Consider the following 19,894-nt stretch of genomic DNA (forward strand, 5'->3'; position numbering starts at 1 on the left):
ATTGAGCACAGGCAGAGACTGCCGGTGCAGCGCACAGCTCGTTCCTTATTGAATCCCATCTCCTTCAAACCATCATGCGTGGCGCGAACTATAGTTACACTGTGCACCCGGTGCATATGAGCCCAAACATATAATGGACGAAGGGCCCTTATGCACCGGGCTTATCCATTGCTGACGCTTCCTGCCGCGAGACCTATAAAATCGAACGACCTCACGCCATTTCCGTTCCCACAATTCGAATTAGCTCCGTAACGAAAGCAAGCAAAGGGGAACGCACCCTTCGACTGTTTCCTCTTCAGGGCTTGTCTGCTCTCTGCTCTCCGATGGACGCCGTCGACTCCGTTCAGAAGCTCTGTCACCGTGTCAGCTCCCACTCTTCTCTTCAGCTTCTTCTTCCGCCATTTCTGTCGTTAATAATATGCTTAGCATTTGCATTCGCAGTTGATATCATCCGCTTTCCAGAGATGCCGAGTTTCTGAACAACTCTGCAGGCTCTCAGTTGCGCTTAATGGATCTCGGCTCCGCGATCCTGCCGTCACTCTCATTTCAAGTGAGTCTCTCTCTCGTACCTCCGCATTATGATGTTTTATTGCATTAGGATCGTCTGTCCCGTTTTTGCCATGCATTGTGAATCCAGCAGAGCTATCAGATTTCATGAACTGGAATCACGATCCGTATCCGCACTCAGTGGAGTAGTTCGTTAGGCGTTGAAGATATATAGCTGCATGTCTGCAGATCATGCCTTTGCGTGGATGAATTGCAATAGTTTTAGCATTGTTGATGATGAAATTCTCCTTTCTTTCATGTGATCAGTTTCGGATACGGGCGTTGCCTGCTCATTGGGAGAATTTCAGGACTTAAAACTTCAAGGTGGATTAAGTGAAAAGTTGGGTAAGGAGTACGTTGATTTCGTTTTCTGTATGCACAATTTGCTCCTTATCCTGTGATCTTTGTTTTCGTAATTTTTTCCTTTCAAAGTTCATCACAATGATAACTCTTTCTGTATAAATTCTATAACAAGAGAGCACTTTGAATGCAGATGGAATGCTTTCTGTGAGAACTACTGGTGAGTTTCATCCTCGTATACCATCATGGAAATTTTCTGCATGATCAACTTGGATTTCCTTTAATGTCTTTGCCACGAAATTACTGTGTTCGGTAATAAAATCACATATAATAACATTAAAATGTTTGTACATTTCATGAATTCTTTTAATCTCTCCACGACTTGAAGTTGTTGGTGTTTCTGATTGTTTTTACGTTTAGAGTGAGCTTCATTTTATATTATAGCTTTTGAATGTGGATATTTCAGGCATCTGTGATGAGGAGATATCTAATCATCAGTTAAATCTAATGGAAGGAAACTCTGCTCATCGGCTGAATCGACTTCCTTCAATCTCGAAGAATGGCATGAGATTCAGGCATGCAATTTAGATTAAGCTACAGGTCATAAGTAATCCATTTTTATATTATGCTAACCTGCTGATGTTTTCCTTCAGTGGGACTGATGTCTGCTTAACTGTTGTGGAGAAATCAGAAGTTATTGTTGATGAAATCAGTCGCTTCTTCCAGAAGGTCCACTTAATATCATATGCTAGTAATAGCAACTCTCTGATGGGATATGGACAAAGTATCTTCAATGTTATGTAAACTCTATTTGCAGTTTCTGAAGCCTTTTGCTTTGTTGGTTTTGCAGATGCTCATTCTAAACATTCCTGTAAGTACAGCTGCACACAATTCTCGGCCTCTTCCCTTTTCATTTGTGGCGTTGAAGTCAACATCGTCTGCAAGGACAAATGAATTGACTTCTGCTTTTGCCACCATAGAAGAACGATTAGTTAGATAACTTCTGATGATCTTTCAAATAAGCTATAAAGATGAAATAAAGTGAAGTGATAGATCTTACCAGAGCGGTTTCCTTTTCTTTTGGCCGTTCTTTATCAACAGAATCAGTCACCATGATCACCATAATTAGCATTATATGAAAATATAAGTTTGCCTTATAAACAGCACAATCTGTTGTACTTTTTTTCTTTTGCTTGTCAGAGTATAGGATTTGAACTGCTGGTTCATCACGAGGATGCTTCTGGACCACATTATGAACGTGTTTTCCTCCCAAATGAGTGGAATGCTTTGCCCTTTTCAGCCTCCAATTTAGAACGTCTAAAGTGTGGCTTTGAGGATTATCTCTTAAAGCAAAGAAACTGTGTAACTGGAAACTGTGATTCTCGCTCGACCACTCTGTAAGTTCTCTGCATATGTTTTTCTTACTACTAAACTGTTTACCTATTGGTGATGGACTGTTTTGTAGTTTATAGCTGCCATGCATAATGCCCTGTAATCATGATGAGACAGTATATGGCAATGTTTTCTGCTACTTAATATTTCTCCCTCAGCCAAAAACAACCATCTCTTTCTCCTAGTGAATAAGTAGTATTTTCGCTTTCATTGCAATCTTGTTTCTTGAATGGACTCAATTAGAAATGTTATAGTCTATGTGTGTTTATGCCAAAAGAAGGAAACGGAGATGCGAGCTATGTTTTCATTGGGCGTTCTTTATACTATGATGCAAAGGAAGGAGGTACAAGCACCGTCTTGGTTATTCATTGTTTCATCTTCTCCTCCTAGGGAGCATCTAAAATCTGGAACTGGTACCGAGGACAGCTCAGAAAGCTCAAAAATTTCTGGATTAGTGATGGAAGCTGTAATTACTATTAGTGAATTTTCAGATCAGATGAGTCCATATTTGATGGAATGTGGCCCTAGAACAGAGGTTTGTATAGCCAGTTACTTTGATAATTCTGCTATTTAAAATAGTACAATGAAAGCTTATCGAGCATTTAGAATCCTTAGTAAGGGGTAGGCAAACATGTTAATGATCCAGAAGATCCAATAGATATATTTTTGCCGACAGTAAGTACATGCTGGTCCAAAAACGTAAAAAATAAATAATAAAAAACCCCTTGCTCTTATTGATTTGGGTTCTTTCTATGTGCCCTTCAGGTTCTCTACTTTAAGGATTTCTCACCTTCTCCAGTCTCCAAGTCATCTCTAAGCGGATTGCTGAAAATCGATTGGAAAAGTTATGGCTTGAAACTGGGAGGCATTGTGGACCAAGGTAGCTGCCTCTTTCTGGAATGGGAAAACTTGCCTCAGCATGTTGGCATTGATGTGGTTTTCCACTGTTATCAGAAGAAATATCCTTTGTATATTTTACTTTTTAAGTATCATAAATTATTGTGATGGATCTTTGACTTACACATTGTGCCCTTAATTCAATGCTAAGAACTCCTATCCACTTGTGAGGCAAAAGTCCTATTCTAACCAAGCTCTTCTGAAGAAAGCGGCTAAACTTGCCTTGGATGATTTGAAGGAAAAACACAGGGGATTTCTTCTGAGTGACCATGCCCTCAAGGTAATGCGCTCCCTCCCTCTTCCCTACACTAAAGGCATTTTCGAAGTGCGTCGGTTATAAGGTTGATAACACCTTTGAAGCATCTCTCTGTCTCAAGCTGAGCTTTTCATTGTTTAGACAAACTAAACTGCTTTCTTGATTGTTAGTTGATGTCAGAGAAGCACAATTTTTTTGCTGTAGACGTACTTGAAAGTTGTAGCGTTACACACTTACACGTTTTATGGGTTATGTTCTCAGAAAAGGAAAAGCTTGCAGAAAATCATTTTCAGAAATTCCATGGTTCGCTTGCATTGCTATTTCTATTTTAGCCAGGAAACTTGATTTGAATAGCGTGGATTCCTTCAATGCAATGAGGACGTTGAGGGTTGAAACAAAGAAAATTGCAAATTTTGTTACCACCATTATCGTTTGGATGCTTTTTCTTCACAGATTCGGAGCTATGCTCCTGATCTTGCGAAAACACTTGCCGGCTTGATTCTTTCCTCAAAGGACTTGGAATTCCAAGAAGAATGCCTATCTCTACTTGGCTTACCAACTGAGGAAGTTGGATACAAAAAAGTCGAAGAATGTATCAAGGACAAGATCGTTTCAGTGATTGAGCAGAATGATCGGAACCCTGAGAGATGCAAAGATGCTGTGCCCACCCTGTTTGAGTACGAGTGTCCCCCCAAAGTGGACTTAGAGGAAGAACACGAAGAAGGTGATGACTCATCAGACACTTTCAGTCTATTAAGGTAAGTTGGTCGTGATTTTGCATTATACTGAGTGCATACGGGACTGCACCTCCTTCCTCTCTTTTTTTTTTTTCCTTTTCTTTTTTAAGTATATATTCTGCCCACTAAGAACTAAATTTTGAAGAGGAAAAATAAAGTAGGTGATAAAAAACTCAGATCTTTTTTTTTTCTTTTTTTTCCGATGTAGACCTTCCATCCACGTAGTTCTTAGAACTTTTTAGCCTAAGATGGTATCAGGCTGGACTAGTTAGGGTAGGCAGTGAAAACTTCGATCTTTTTTGGTCAAAGAAGATTGTGAAAACTAGAACTTATAGGGTGGATGTATTATTTCTAGGCGCAAAAGTTACCGAATGAAAAGAAGTACAAAAAAGAAAAGAATGCCATGCGCAATTTAGTATAACATGTTATTGATTCAAATTGGGACCATGCGTGATAGCTTGTTGAGTCAGGCTAGAGTTTTTCTTTCGGAAGCTCGATATATGTCCGGGCTTCAGATGTATATTCAAGAGCACAATATTGTCTTATGCTGTCAGTCCATTAAAAAGAGAGCACATGTGTGTCGATCAATTATCATAGATAGAGTCTTAGTTGCTAAAAGTCTTGTTTGGTTTCAAAGTGTTTAACTTAATTTTACTCATAACAAAATAAAATAACTCATACAAAACAAAATAATTCATACAAATTCAAAAAGTAAATCTCATTTATACTACTCTTTTTCGAACGCAGCATAAATCTTTCCTTTTCTCCCCTTTATTCTTGATCTTATGATTCAAGTTCTTCGAAAATACTGTAAAATTCCAGAATGGATATGGGGTATCTCCATTAGATGCACTTAAAACGTTCGAGTTCAAGAATGACTGAAGTATCTCACCAGGAAAAAAAAAAAAAGAGAACAGGGAGAATCATTAAGTCGGGCTACAGAGATTAAAGAGGGCATCGAAAGCACGAGACCTTAGAAGAAGAATAAAGCACAGAATAACAAAAACCATACTTTAGGACCTGAACATGAGACACTATCATTAAGACCGTCACAGAACTGTATAGGTATGATCCTAAATATCGTTAAGACCTGAACATGAGACACTATCATGGCAAGAGAATATTACGGCATATCCGACGATCTTCAAAAGACACCAAACAGGCAAAAAGACTAGATAATATTCACCCCTGCATCCAGGATTCCCAATCCCTCCCATTCAACCGTTTCATGCCTGCAACACACACAATGAGCAACATTTATAAAGAAGCGCTTTTTGTAAAGAAAAAATCAAAGTCAAAGCTAGGACTAATAAATCGATTAGTGCCCAAGAAAGATAATTAAATAATTAACAGAGGATTATCCTTCACGTTTTCTTCTGTTCTTCAAAACTGTTTAAACATTTCATTTTTCTCATGGAAGAAAAAAAAAATTCCCATAATTGACCGAAGCAGTGAAGTCAAAAAACAATTCAAACATTTTCTGAAACATAAGGAAGTTTGAACATTTTCTGACAACTAAAGGTCGATGATCCACTTATTGATTTTATACTTATTGATTTTAACCTATAAAATATGTATATATATATATAATAATAATATAAATGACAAAACATTATTTATTGAGGTACATTGTTAGCAATGTTGTTAGAGAGCCAATCCAAGCCCTCATGAAGTCCCTCTCCTGATGTGGCACAGGTGCTCTGGATGTACCTGAAAGAGCAGGAAGCAGCGCAGTTGTCAAAAAGCCTCCAAAGGATGAGGAAAGATTCAACGGAACAGCAACAGAAGTCAACCGGTGAGACATGGCTCAGGAAGTCTTTACCAGTGACGCTGCCGCAGAGAGTGGAGTCCAAGCTTGTCCGTTATCTCAGCAGCATTCATCGCATTAGGGAGATCTTGCTTGTTTGCAAATACAAGCAGTACCGCATCTCTAAGCTCATCCTGCAATCAGCACACAGCAAAAACTAAGTCTTCTGACCCTACCACAGGCTGAACACAGCATTTGCATATTTACCAGCCAGAATGCTGTGAAACTCGATTGGGTGACTACCACTGGCTAAAGGCAGGAGATGGTTCTTAGATGTGTGGCGGAAGGATGTACAATTGGCCAAACTTTGTCTACTCCTAACTACGATTAACAGCTTTGCCAGAGCAACTTGTAAATTGTATAGCCAGAACTTGAACTATGATTAACACCTCGTCTTATAGAGCAACCCTATATTTGTTACAGGTTTATGCAGAGTCATGACTATTGTAAGATCCCGAGATCACATCAATTGTAACAATCGGGTTTTATTATTCTTCATACTAAAAAATATAAAAAAAAGAAGAGCTATTTCCCACACTTCATTATCTTCGAGCAAGAATGTCTTGTTACATGATGTGATTACTCATATTTAGGTCTAAAGGCCCTTCCACACTGTCCTTGTCAGCATGGTCTCTATATGCCTCTTCCAATTACAGACAATGACCAGAGGAAAGAATCGAGAACCATTTTGGTAAACGAGAATATTACCTCATTTAGCATCCTGTGCAATTCGTCCCTTGCCTCCACTATACGATCGCGGTCGTTGCTGTCCACCACAAATATGAGACCTTGGGTGTTCTGGAAGTAGTGCCTCCACAGAGGACGGATCTGTAAAAGCCAGCAGTTCATCAATGCTATGCTCGAGAAGGTAAAAAGGCAAAAAAAAGCAAATATATCACTGAAACAAACTCAAACCTTGTCTTGACCACCAACATCCCAAACGGTGAAGCTAATGTTTCTGTACTCCACTGTCTCCACATTAAAACCTGCACCAGCAGGTGGAGTTCACAACTCTAGGCTTATATACTATATCATGGAAGCGGAGGACAGCTATTTTGTATACATCCTTTCCAAGCCACATAGATAGCACATAATAAGAAAATATTTTCAATCTGATAAATCTTTAATGCGAGGACACGCAAACAGTTATCAGGCACAAGAATGCCAAAAACAGATCATGGTGAGTTCAGATGCAATGATAGATAGTCAAAGTTCCAAATTGCCATTTTCCGTATTTCTTATGCCCAGTAATCTGCTCAGAGTCAATGTAAATTGTAAAGACCCAAACAATGTACTAAAAATATGCTATGATACAAAAGCAACAGCTTTGCTCTATTCCATTCCACTAACTATTAAAACCATGTCTTTGTATTTCATGATCCCCCATAACAAAAACTTTTCTAAAGTCCCATCCACTTTGGGAGATACAGCAATTTTTATCTAGTCATGACCCTTAATTTAATCCTAAACCCCAGACACGCTAACATTCTCTTTTAGAACTATAAACACGATCTCCCATGTTCCACAATCTAATGTCCTACAAGTTGTGTACCACCTCTCCCAGAATATAAGCACATTCGATTGCAGCCCATCAATAGTAGATCATATGCGGAAACTGAAAAGACAACGTTCTTATGCATTTAGAAAATTCCAAGTACAAAAAAAAAAAACTTCACCGCTACAAAAATCTCTTTAACAATCATCTGTTGCCACTCTAGAGGCAATACCGTGACAAAGCCAGTTACAAAGTCTTGCAATTGGTTTAAGTTCGTCAAACTGATACCGATGAGACTTCGCAATCTAATTATTAAACATGATAAGGTTGCATGCAAGTTCAAGTGGCAGAAGGGCGACTTACCAATGGTAGGAATGGTAGTGACGATTTCTCCAAGCTTGAGCTTATACAGGATGGTGGTCTTACCAGCTGCATCAAGACCTACCATCAGAATGCGTATCTCCTTCTTGGCAAAGAGCCGGCTAAATAGTTTTGCGAAAGTCAATCCCATTCTCCCTGCTATCCGAGGATCCTACATTTATAAGTCATACCCACGGAGTTATTACTTGCATAAAGAGCTCGTAAACGCAATGATCTCAAGATCGACAGTCTCAGCTGAGATGATTTCATCAAAATCTCCATTAGTAGAGCTTGTAACCAGAGAACTAACACATATCCACCCCAAATGACGAACGCTCAGCGTACATCTCCACAGATCAAAGAGATCTAACGTTCATCCAAGCTTATATGCAAAAGATCAAGCTCATTATGAAGTCCAAGGACAAATGCATGAAGTCTCGAGCAAAATTTCTGGAAAACGAACCAACTAAGACCGACCCAAACAATTTCAGGGAGCAATCTGCGCAGATCATAACGACTACAAGCAGATTTGACGCGATTCAAAAACTCAAACAATCTCCAACACACTTAAGCAACCAACTAGCTCGGATTATGCGTAACGTTAGAGGTGAATGGCTCCACTACATGCAAATTCAGAGAATCGCGAGAATGATAAACCGGAAATTCCAACCTCGAATGAATCAAAATCGAATAACAGAGAGCGCGGATTGTAGAAGAGGATGATCCCGTCGCGAATCGAGCTCGTGCAAGCTGAAAATATCACGAAGAGCGCGAGAGAGAGAGGAAGTTCGAGGCGGAGATTACCTGCTGAGAGCTTCACGGAGGGATCGATCTATCTAGAGAGAGAAAACACAGAGGAGAGAGAAATGGATCAGAGAGAATGCTTGACACCAACGCGGTGGGCGCGAAGAACGAGAGCTCTTTTTTTCGTGGAGTAGAGGGTGTGAGACGGAGTGGGGCTTTTGAAGGGAGGACGGGCGGAAGGGGGGTACCCAGTTTATTTCAATTGTTGGATGTAATTACCGAATTGCCATCCGAGGGGTCGTGACTCCAGTCGGCCAATGGGATGCTGCCACTTCAGACGATTTGGGGGTGGTGCTCCAGCTTGTTTGTTTCTGGCCGGTTGGTTTGAATGACGATAATGACCCTACAGTGAAATATATATATATATATATATATATATAAAGAAAATGAAAATTATGCGTGCATGCTTTGCTTAGAAAGAAAAGAAAACGATGCAAGTTTGAAATTTGAATAATTCATTCTGAAGTGCTTATCAATGAAGTTTCCTTTCCTTGTGGGGACCGGACCCGTCCATGCATGCATGCAGGAGAAAAGAAATCTTCTCGATCGGGGGACTCATGAGCTCCTTGGAGCAGCTCATATATATGAATATATATCCTTCTATCTAATGATGGAGCCAGAGAGTTGCTTCGCTAGCTGAAAAGTTCCAATGCATCAAGCAACAGGACGTACGTGTGATGGGTGTTCGTCAGCTGGTTAAATCATCACTTTTGGAAGGACTTCTAGTCGTAATTAACTCGCTCTCCTCTTTTATCTTCCCTCTTGTGTTGGTTGATATGCAGGCTGCTTCATTGCACCTAAAATGCAGAATGAATGCTGATGGGAGGGAGGGAGTGAGGGAAGGAGGGAGGCCCAACTCACAGGAGCTGAGAAACCAGCTCGCGGACGCCGGAATCCAGGGCTAAGCACGTACCCTTTCACCACCTCCATGGAGGAGGTGGTGTTCCAGGCTTGGCAAGATCTATTGAATGAAGTCCCATACTGAATATCCTTTTCATTTCCTACTGTTCATCTCCAGTCGAATGAATATATGCGATCGTGTTCGGGGTGCAACCTTGCATGGCATCATTCATGATATGTTGCTGTCCATGTGGTTCTGAATCGTCATCGGTTGCAATGGAACGATACCATGAGAGCCACCTTGCGACTGTTCATCTATCCACTCCATGTAGAATGTAATTAATGTCTCCAAACATTTCATATCCGCTCCTTAACCTGTTCTGCATGGGCCACTAGTTAATGTCCCTTGGTTCGTCTTCGAACCTATTTTTTATGTTACTATCGAGTTTTGGACGATGCGGTACTTTCCTTTTTCTGGCTATAGCTAGCACGTGCATTTTCATTGCCCAAAAGGCAACATGTTCCATAAAACACGATTAACGGGACGTTCCGTGACTCTGGACCTCAAAGTGATTCCTCCTCCTGCATTATTAACAACAGTAATATTAGTCGATCTGTGATGTGTCTTTAAAAAGTTCCATATGTTCATCTTCTAATTTTGGTATTAATTCTTAAATTTTTTCCTCGTTCTGAAGGGTCCGATAGATGAAGAGATAAGAGACGGGTTTAACATCCCGGCATAAATAAGGAGCATGGAGGAAGTTGAGAGGGCAATGGCGAGGTTTGGTGGTTTCGAGATTGCTCGTTGAAAATGAAAAATATCATTTTATTTTATTGTTAGTAATCATTTTACATGGACATAATCTAAATGTATATCTATATATATAAACTTGTAGACATGCAATAGTGGCATAATTGTAATTATATATACAATTAATTGACATCACCAAATATTAGTTAAAAAAAACAAATAAGTTCATCTGCGTATATATATATATATATATAAATTTAAATTATGAATAGGCTAATTAACTTGACTCTCACCTTACTAACTAAATAGGTAAATTAGTAAATTCATAAAAATTAGTAAGTTCTTCTACATTTGAACTTGTCATTTATCCATCGTCCCTTATCACAACAGTTCTTCAAGCCTCCTTATTTAACAGGAACATCATCTGCTCATTAAACAGCGGAAGTAAATGTTTTAAGCCTCCTGCCTATAGAAGCATCCATCTCTCATCCAACAATGGAGGTCTATCTTTTAAGTCTCCTTGCTTATAGGAGCACCCGGTCAATCTTACGAGCCTCCTTATTTAACAGGAGCACTCTCTGCTTATTTAACAGCTGAGGTTTATCTATTGAGCCTCCTTACTTATGGAGGCACCCTTCGCTTTATCTAACGGTGAATGTTTAGTCTTTTTGCAAGTTTCCTGATTATGTCTTAGGACCATTTATCATGATGGCAATCGTGCGACGATGATCTATTCCCGCGACCTCTCGAAGCTCTAGCACACGAGAGTGGGGGGCTTATGTTCGGAACAAGAAAATTGGCCCGATTCGCTAGGCCCGACTTACCGTCCTGAGCCCACATCAACTTTTTTTTTTCTTTTGTAATTATGTACTCAATCTGTACCGTCTCGGTCAATATGGCGAGTATCATATGAAACAATAATGACCGACTATCTACATGAAGATTAGACTATCTTCATGAAAATCCCTCCATGTTGCGTAGCTTTAAATTGGACAGAAATCATTTTCGTTATTAAGCAAAAGCAGCCGAACTTTCCACGCACCACTATCCACGAATTTAAGATCCCTCCCCCCCCCCCCCAACTCCGGGATCCCGAGGAGAGCGGTTGCGAAACCGAACGACCGCTGTAGACACAAACCGAGCTTAGTACGTAAGCTCCGAGACATGAATACTTTCCTAAAAAGAAGCTCTTGCACATGGCGCACTTGCAAGGGTTTGATTAGTTTCATTGATTTTGACACTCCGCCTAGGATTAAATTAACCGTATACATTCCATATAACCTACGTAAGCTTTTATACATTACATAGATATATATACATATACATATAACACAGGTAGAAATAAATCAGTAATGTATCTCTCCAGGCCACCACCTAAGGGCATGTCAATAGGAGCACGTACATGTACCAGCTTCTTGCCGACATGCTCCAAGTAAAACCACTAAACTTCGAGTGCAGCTTTCGCTCAAGACTAGACAACAGCTACAGGAATAGACTAGTTGGTTGTGTGGACGCCGGAGGTTGATTTTGTACAAGGCAAGTCTTGTTACGCCAGCCCGGAATGATGACAGCTGCTCAAACGAGGATAACGGAGAAAGAGGAGAGCATTTTACTGGACCCGTCTCGAGCAAATGTAAAAGATAAGGATTGAAAAAAATCATACCAGCCTACTGGCAAAGGCGTTGGTGGCCCCTGAGTCGAAAAGAAATCACAATCATCGCCAGTATTGGGCCCAGCGATGAATGGTCTCCACCATTTGAGGGAATAGAGCGTTGACACTGTCGGTGATGAGACCCTGAAAGAAATGTATGCAGGCCTCATCGTCCAAGTCCAAATTGAACTTCTCTTGAAGCTGTTGGCATGAGAGAAGAAAACCAGTTAAGACAGAACCCATAACTGAAATCCGCTAAATTGAACTAATATCATACACCGTTGCACCTTCAGGATTCCCTTTTCAGGATCAGAAGCTATGTCAGGGATGTTGGAACCCGCCATGAGATAGAACAGGTTCAGAATTAGGTTGCTTGATTTTCGTAGAATGTTGTACGCTTCACAGCAGTATGTCTTGAATCTCGTGTAATACTGGCTGCAGAGGCATAAATGGTGTCAATTTTGAGTTTATAAGATCATAGTATAGAAATGACAAACATCAAAGAAGTATTCAATTAATATCAAGAATTTAAGACACCACCTCTCCATTCCACCCATAGCTTCCACCATTTCTTTGCAGAGTTTCATTGGTGGGGGAAAAGGCTTAGGATCTCGGCCTAGAATGAACCCAAAGTCGACATGGAAGAGACGTCCATCATCCCTAAGAAGAAGGTTGTCCAAATGTCTGGGAAGAAAGAAGAAGACGAGAGAGCTCAGAAGTAAGTTCTAAAACTCGACCATGAAACAAGTAATATATGTAGGTTATGAAAGAGATGACCTGCTCAGGAATTGTATATGATGTCATGAGACAATTGAAATCCAATCAACAACACAAAACAATGACATGAAAAATAACCAATTTCCATGGAACAAGCCAAGTCCAAAGAATCAGAGTAGGGAAGAAACAAGATTATCAGTTCCTGCATACAAGTTTACATAATCACCTGTCCCCAATGCCGAGTATATATGTGATCACAGAGTAGCCAGCGCAGCTTTTGATGAACGTATCTAGGCACGTTGCTGTAATCCCAAAAGGTCCATGCTCATCAGGATGAAACTTCTGCAGGTAGCTTACTATACTTCTATGCTCTGAGAGTATCTGGAAAAAGATAAAGAGAGGTCTCACTATCTCATTGAACTTCCTGATGTATGTATGTGCATAAGTATGTGTCTGTCTAAATATGCACATGGAATGCAAAGTTTAAGCTACCAGTGCCAGAGAACGCGAGGGGATGAACTCCAACATGCCTTCATCTTGCCCAGTAGCAAGCACTTGATACGGAGTCAAACACAAATCTAAATTCTCTGCTTTCAGCAACCGATCCATGAGAGAAACCATTTGAACAACCTAGAAGATCCAGAAGATGGAATACATTATAAATTTCTAAGTAGGAAATACAGGATCATATATTAATAATTAATAGACAAGTGACAGAGATATAAAGTAATTCATCAGCTAGCGCAACTTACCAATTGGTCTTGTCGAATATCATCTCCCTTCTTAAATATTATCTTGCAACTTCCTCCAGTAGCTGTCCGGAACGTTAGTCGCAGGGGATGGAGTGCACTTTTAAATATTGATGACTCTGATGGTTCAATACCAGTGATGAGGATATCGGGAGAAAGTGGTGATCGTATGGGCTAAATGACACAGAGAAAATCTTGTCAGAATAATCCCAATGAGGAAGGGACCAAAGAAACCCAACTTCAGTCCCAGTTCAACACGAGAGAGAATTACCTCCTCAAAGTATGTAAGCTCACTGAGAAGACCAGAAAGAAGCTGTCTCAGCTTCTCAATTTTCTTCTGGGTGTTGCCACGTACATTTCTTACATCTCTCATTATCGAACACAATTGGGCTGTCAGCTCAGTCTGTCTCACCAAACTTTGCCATAATTTGAAGCCATCTTCACTTCCATTCACGCTTGGTCCCAACTGTGAAGAAAAGTTCAGCATGATTACCACAGGGTAGAAGCTAGGTCCCATTTGGTACGTGAGAATGGAATGAAATGCTCATTTCTTCATTCCACTTCATTTTCTTATTATTGTCTCTTATGTAAGTTGGAAAGGGCATTCCCTCATTATCATCTTTTTCCTTCATTTTAATGGAATGAGAATTCCCCAAAAAAATGAAATGGAATGGTCATTCCCTCATTTCATGCTATATGGTGTGAACTATCATGTATGTTCCTTTAATTTCTATATCTAAGAATGTATATAACATGACATCTTGATAAATAAGTCTTAACATTATAATTATATTCATTCATTTTGTAATGGTCATTAAACAAAATCACATTTTTTCACTCAATACCATTACATTTCCCTATATAGAATCCATTCCTTTCCATTCCATTTCATTCCCGCGTACCAAACAGGACACTAGTATTTGATCAGGGACTTTAACCACTCTTGTTCACATCACCATCATTTACAGACTAGAAATAATAATGTCTTTAAGATAGAAATCAAACCTTCATCATATTCTCTTCCAAGATTTCGTAAGTACAATAGAAACGCTTCGCATACGTGGGATCATAAAGTTCGACTGCCACATACCACCGAAGAAAGCTGGCCAACTCAATGTTTCGCAACGCTGCCAAAGTTAAACGGTGTTATCCGAGTCCATGACAGAACTGACAACAATTTACTGTGATATAGGCAGCATTGAAATCTCAAGCTCAAACAGCAAAAAGCAAAAGAAAACTTACACCGTTGCACAAGAAACTGAGAAAGCCGAGATTTATCAGATCTCTCAAATCGAAGAGCCTGAACCAACTGTAGCAAGTAGCACTGCAGCTCCTCATCATCAGCTCGCTCAAGCACACTGACAGCATATGCACGTACCTGTAGAGAAAGAAATCACATGTACTTATAGTATCTCCTACAAATTTCAATTCTAATGATCAACAAAATAGAATATCTGCCTCCCTTTCCAGGGCTCTATATTCACTAAAATGTTATGTGATGCCCGTAGGTTTCACCTAGAAGTAAAAGAGGCATGCATCATAACATATCTGAAACAATACACCAGTAATCCAGGCATATGCACCCTCCCGATGAATTGAAAGAATAAATTAGCTACCCAAATAATGGACTAAAAAATGCATAATAACAGAATATCCAGGTCACGTCTTAAAAAATGCCTACCTCCTCGCTTTCAAAAACAGGGGACAGAAGCTCTAAGGCATCACATACATCAATTGTTTCCCACCTTCCCATCAATTCTAATGCCTGTTTAGCTTCCTGCAATAATCAAAAGACATGTATAGTGATAGATATAGAATATTATGGTAAGATAGTGAAGAAACTTTGTCCACCTAATTCCTAGGAAAATCAACTTATCAAATAAAACATGTACAAAATGAATCGGAAGCATTTGTACTGTCTAGAAAAGCACTAATTGTGATAAGATTGTCCAATTAACTCCACGACCAAATGTTACATAAGCGTCACTAGTACAAAAACAAGCAGAAAAAATACCAAAATGAAAACATAAAAAGAAGAGACAACATAGAAAAATGCTGAGCTCCAGCATCATAAGTAACCATGATGAGATGAGGAATAATAGTTGACCTGAATGTCACTCCATTCAACACATCGAAGAAACTTGGTGAGAGCTCTCTTTTCTGACATCAATGAAAATCTGAATTTCCACAGAAGCTGTCTCTCATCTCCACTTAAATTTCTAGTTGGAGGGTACTTGAGTATTCTCTGTATTGACCTAACAAGCAAAGAGCACAGCCTCAGCTAAAGGGCAGTAAAGAAAGAGATGAAAGCCATAAAAGAAATGCATTTGTAACAGAGATTGCAAAACTATTGGACAGATTATTCTTGTTAGTGTACACTCTGCACGATGAATGTAAATCACACTTATGTAAATCAATAGATATACTTCTAACATTATGTAAATCAAACTTACTTTCTCTCAGTAGAACTTGGTTTGAGATCCTTATCAATGATACCACGGGTCAAACTTCTCGCCAGCTTCAGTTGCTTGTGCTCGGATGGATTTGTCTTTCCCACTTCAGGATCCCAGACAATAACAAGTTCATTTGTTGTGACTATAGGAGGAGGCAGTAAGAAATTTGCTCCTGATTCCTACACATCACACTACTTTTACTTACAACAAAGCACAATCATGCATTGATAACGCCCATCAACTGCCCATGCAAATAACAAACAGAATTCTTCCACATCATCAAAAAATGAGCATAGTTCCTTTCAGCCAAACCAGAGATGATTAATGTTGTTTAAAACTATCATTCAGCTTCTAAACAGTGTACACCACATCATCATTAGCAAACGGTATTATTCGCTTGAATCAAGACAAATATATCTTGAACCATCTTTAACAATCAAACAGAGAATGAACTTGTGACTATGACAGTGCCTGTAGTTGCTCTTAGAGCACCATTTACAACATTACATTGTTTGTAACCACACACAGAGTAGGAAGTTCATGGTGATATGAAGATAAGCAAATCCAAGCATAACTGTTGAGTGAGATGTACCCTAACAATTAGGCCGAAAAAAAGAAAATAAATCAACCAGCAGAGACAAGTTATCAATAATAGCCAATACCTGAAAAACTACCCGATGCTCAAAACTACAGAAATCAACAACCAGGTATAGATGGGAATTTCCAACTCTGCTGCTCTCTCGTTCTTTGACGTTCTCAATAGATTTGAATGCAAGGCGGTCAAGCCAATCAATTTGCTGAATCTGCCCTCTTTCATATTTATTCATAAGCTTCTCCAGCCGCTCCAACTCACCACGTTCATTCCTAGGGACCTAGAAGAAATAAACCGCATGAATAATTTTCCTTCATAGATACCATAAATGCTAAGTTTTAAATGTCAAAACATGCTCATTTCTCAGCAGAGACCTTTCCAGGAGTAGACGTTGGAAATGATCCATCCGCTTCTTTACCTTGCCAAAGCCTAAGCTTCTGCTTCCCCGTTTTTAACTGCTTTTTGCTACTAAAGAGAAGAATTGTTGCCCCACCAATCAACCCATCTTCTTTTCCACATGAGACATCCCACACCTGAACTTTTGGTATGGTTAATTAAAATAAAAACCACATTCCACAAATTAAGAGAGACAACCACATTGTAGCATGGCCAATAAATATTCCTATACAACAAGCAGTAAGCCAGGTCCAGGGTTTGATTCTCTCGGGGGTCAGCATTTGGGGTTTAATGGCGGGCCCTAGGCCATACAATACACCGCCCAGTGGACTAGTTGTTTGCTGCGGCGCGAGACACCATCGACAGCAAAAAAATAAATAATAAATAAATAAATATTCCTATACCGTGAGAGCAAGTTGAGAGGCAGCAGTTAAATCTCGATATTTTGTACATAACGTGATGAGTTCATTCCAGCAGTATGGCGGCCCTGAAGATTCCAACCTGTCAAAGAGGATTTCAGCACCACGATAGCAAGATTCAACATGGCAAAAGGAAGAGAAAGCTTTCATTCGAAAAAACAAACTTCTGGGAAAAGATACATCATATGTATTTCCCTCTTTGCATATCTAGTATTGGAAGTTGGCACAGTGGACCCAAAATAATGTAATTCTGATCCAAAGACTACAAATTATCAATTTAATTAAAACTGGCAACTAGCGAAAAGAATGTTAACATTAACCTAGTTCTTGTAGGAAGACCAAATGGAGCACCGTCAATGTACAGTGCGCATTCCACGTAAAGCTCCGCATTCCTCTCCTCGGCAAGGTTTTCAACCTCTGCAGGAAAATTATGTATGTAATCTATATAGTATGCAGCGATCCCAGTAAGAACAAATTATTACCAAGCATAAAGCTAAAGATAGGCCAACTCTAGACCATACACAAACTCTCAACTGAAATAAAAGAAACAAAATCAACCAATTCCGATTGCTCAGTACTTATTGGTTTCTCGTTTTAATTCAGAGACACCCAACTCCACAAAGCTCAAACATTCCACATACACTAGAAAATAAAGTCCTCCCTGCAAGTATCACTTCATTGCCTGCTCGATTTACTCGTAAAAGTTCCATTCCTTCAGGTCAGCAAGCCTATCCACTTGCTAGCTGAGCACATGAGGCAACAGAAAACAATTCGATTCCGAACCTACTCCGAGGAAAATCCAGTTCTTAATTCTACCCACCAAGACATCATTGCAATAATGTCATTGAATAGAATCAATCCACGAAACTGGCTCCTTCATACAACCAGAAGCACTGACATGTGATATGATGCACCTCAGACAAGAATTAGCAACAAGAAGCTCATAAGGCAGAGATACGGCTACAAAATCGAATTCCACGACACGCACAGGAGACTAATTAATCGGAAACGATACTCTTCAAGCCATAAGGAACTATGACTGGAGACTTTACTTTCAGAGCACTCCAAAGCCAATGCTCAAAAGCTTATTCGACCATGCTGATCCATCGAAACCGAACGGAAATTAAACTCACCGGAGCTCGGAGTCTTGTTCCGAGGCAGAGCGCCTTCCAAGCTCTCCACACGGAAGGTCACGGGGAGATTGATGTCGCACGAGAGGAAGAATCGGAACTCGTTCCCGGTCATCTTCTGCGTGGAGTCAGAGCAGAGCACGAATCTCTTCCACCGGAGAGTGATCGGAGGGTATCATCAACGGCCGCGGGAAACGACCGGTCCAATGCGCAGATTACGACTGCTCTTCGGAGCTCCGACTTCCAAGTTCGGATTGGCCGAGCTTTGGATGTCTTCCAAGGAAGACTAGACGGAGACGGAGGGGAAGGAAAGGAGTGCCACGTAAGCATCTTATCCTCGTATAAATATCCATACACCCGGTTCACTGGTCCATTCTCGCCATGACATGTTCATCGGACGGTCTTGGCCCATATCATATGCCTCGGACGGTCTTGGGCCATATCATGTGCCTCCCCCTCTCCCTCTCCCTCTCCCTCTCCCTCTCCCTCTCCCTCTCCCCCTCTCCCTCCCTCCCTCCCTCTGTGCTCAGTGATGAAACTGTTAAGGGGGAAGGCATAGATCAAGCCCACGATATCATCCCTTTGAAAAAAATGTACAAAAATCCCCCTTGGATTTGAGCTTGACACATTAGACTATGCAATTTTTTCGGGGATAAATAACACCACGTGCTACCTCATCGATAATTTTTTCATCACTTTTGATCCTCAAATTTTTATTTTTTATCATTATTACTCTCAAACTTTCAACTTTTTTACAATTTGATCTTAAAATTCGAAGGGAAAAAAAAAGGGCTTGGGCCGCTGGTTAACGACCCCAACCCACCACCAAGGTTGCCGACAACCACAGACAACGTCGGAAACCTCGAGGGTGGGATCGGAGTCTCCAATTGGTGGCCCTAGTCCCCGAGTCGATCGGGATCTGGAGTTCGAGATCCCTATCAATTCGGGGGTAGGGCCACCAATACGCAGCCGTAACCCCATCTCCATGGTCGCCGACATCCTCTGTGGGTGTATGCGACCTCAGTGGTGGGGTTGGGGTCGCTGACCAACGGCCTCGGCTCCTTCCCCTTTTTTTTAGAATTTTAGGACCAAATTAAAAAAAAATTAGAAGTTTGAGAGTAAGTGGCAAAAAAAAGTTTGAGGACTAAAAGTGATGAAAAAATTAACGGTGAAGTTCATTATATCTCGTGAAGTGAATCACATTGTGTTATTTACCCCTTGAAAAACCATAGCGTAATTTGTTTCAAGTTCAAACTATAATGATGATTTTTGTACTTTTTCATATCTCTTTTCTTCCCTAGTAAGCATGGAGGCCCATTGGCTCGACAAGGGATTGGGTAAGGAGGAACTTATCGGGAAAATTGAAAATAAAGAAGTACATAAAGTTTCATTAATAAAAACCGACCACAAGAGTCATTGCATCTAATCCTATTTCTCGTATGAGTGCAAATCATCTAATAATTTGTCTTCTTGGTGAGAAATTATTAGATATCAAAAGTGAAAAGCTTGTCCCCACGCCACAACACAGTATAAAGGGTCTACCTAGACCGACTTGTGGAACATTAAAGTTGATTTTGTGGAACTAACTTCCAAGATGTTTTA

General features: G+C 40.2%; 3 protein-coding genes across 3 annotated transcripts; 1 reads left to right on the plus strand and 2 right to left on the minus strand.

Annotated features, from left to right (window-relative positions):
- Nucleotides 1–205: 205 nt before the first annotated feature.
- On the plus strand, nucleotides 206–5,039 carry LOC116211355 (type 2 DNA topoisomerase 6 subunit B-like). Its single transcript, XM_031545702.1, has 12 exons — nucleotides 206–362; nucleotides 442–550; nucleotides 814–891; nucleotides 1,040–1,066; nucleotides 1,313–1,421; nucleotides 1,500–1,575; nucleotides 1,697–1,717; nucleotides 2,047–2,243; nucleotides 2,629–2,773; nucleotides 3,004–3,197; nucleotides 3,286–3,415; nucleotides 3,845–5,039. Exons 1-12 carry the CDS (start codon nucleotides 324–326, stop codon nucleotides 4,151–4,153), a joined length of 1,434 nt encoding a protein of 477 aa, XP_031401562.1. The 5' UTR covers nucleotides 206–323; the 3' UTR covers nucleotides 4,154–5,039.
- LOC116211359 (ADP-ribosylation factor 2-like) lies at nucleotides 4,945–8,751 on the minus strand. Its single transcript, XM_031545706.1, has 7 exons — nucleotides 8,595–8,751; nucleotides 7,794–7,962; nucleotides 6,851–6,921; nucleotides 6,644–6,763; nucleotides 5,951–6,069; nucleotides 5,757–5,838; nucleotides 4,945–5,360 (listed from the first exon to the last, which is right to left on the minus strand). Exons 2-7 carry the CDS (start codon nucleotides 7,939–7,941, stop codon nucleotides 5,355–5,357), a joined length of 546 nt encoding a protein of 181 aa, XP_031401566.1. The 5' UTR covers nucleotides 7,942–7,962; nucleotides 8,595–8,751; the 3' UTR covers nucleotides 4,945–5,354.
- A 2,631-nt stretch (nucleotides 8,752–11,382) lies between these two features.
- LOC116211515 (phosphatidylinositol 3-kinase, root isoform) lies at nucleotides 11,383–18,660 on the minus strand. Its single transcript, XM_031545945.1, has 18 exons — nucleotides 18,296–18,660; nucleotides 17,483–17,579; nucleotides 17,148–17,244; nucleotides 16,722–16,880; nucleotides 16,418–16,627; nucleotides 15,756–15,934; nucleotides 15,410–15,557; nucleotides 14,984–15,079; nucleotides 14,545–14,680; nucleotides 14,308–14,429; nucleotides 13,574–13,768; nucleotides 13,306–13,476; nucleotides 13,046–13,183; nucleotides 12,780–12,934; nucleotides 12,377–12,520; nucleotides 12,124–12,271; nucleotides 11,849–12,037; nucleotides 11,383–11,756 (listed from the first exon to the last, which is right to left on the minus strand). Exons 1-17 carry the CDS (start codon nucleotides 18,405–18,407, stop codon nucleotides 11,900–11,902), a joined length of 2,445 nt encoding a protein of 814 aa, XP_031401805.1. The 5' UTR covers nucleotides 18,408–18,660; the 3' UTR covers nucleotides 11,383–11,756; nucleotides 11,849–11,899.
- Nucleotides 18,661–19,894: the final 1,234 nt, after the last annotated feature.

This window comes from Punica granatum, chromosome 6 (assembly GCF_007655135.1).
Source record: "Punica granatum isolate Tunisia-2019 chromosome 6, ASM765513v2, whole genome shotgun sequence".
In the NCBI taxonomy this organism is placed as follows: domain Eukaryota; kingdom Viridiplantae; phylum Streptophyta; class Magnoliopsida; order Myrtales; family Lythraceae; genus Punica; species Punica granatum.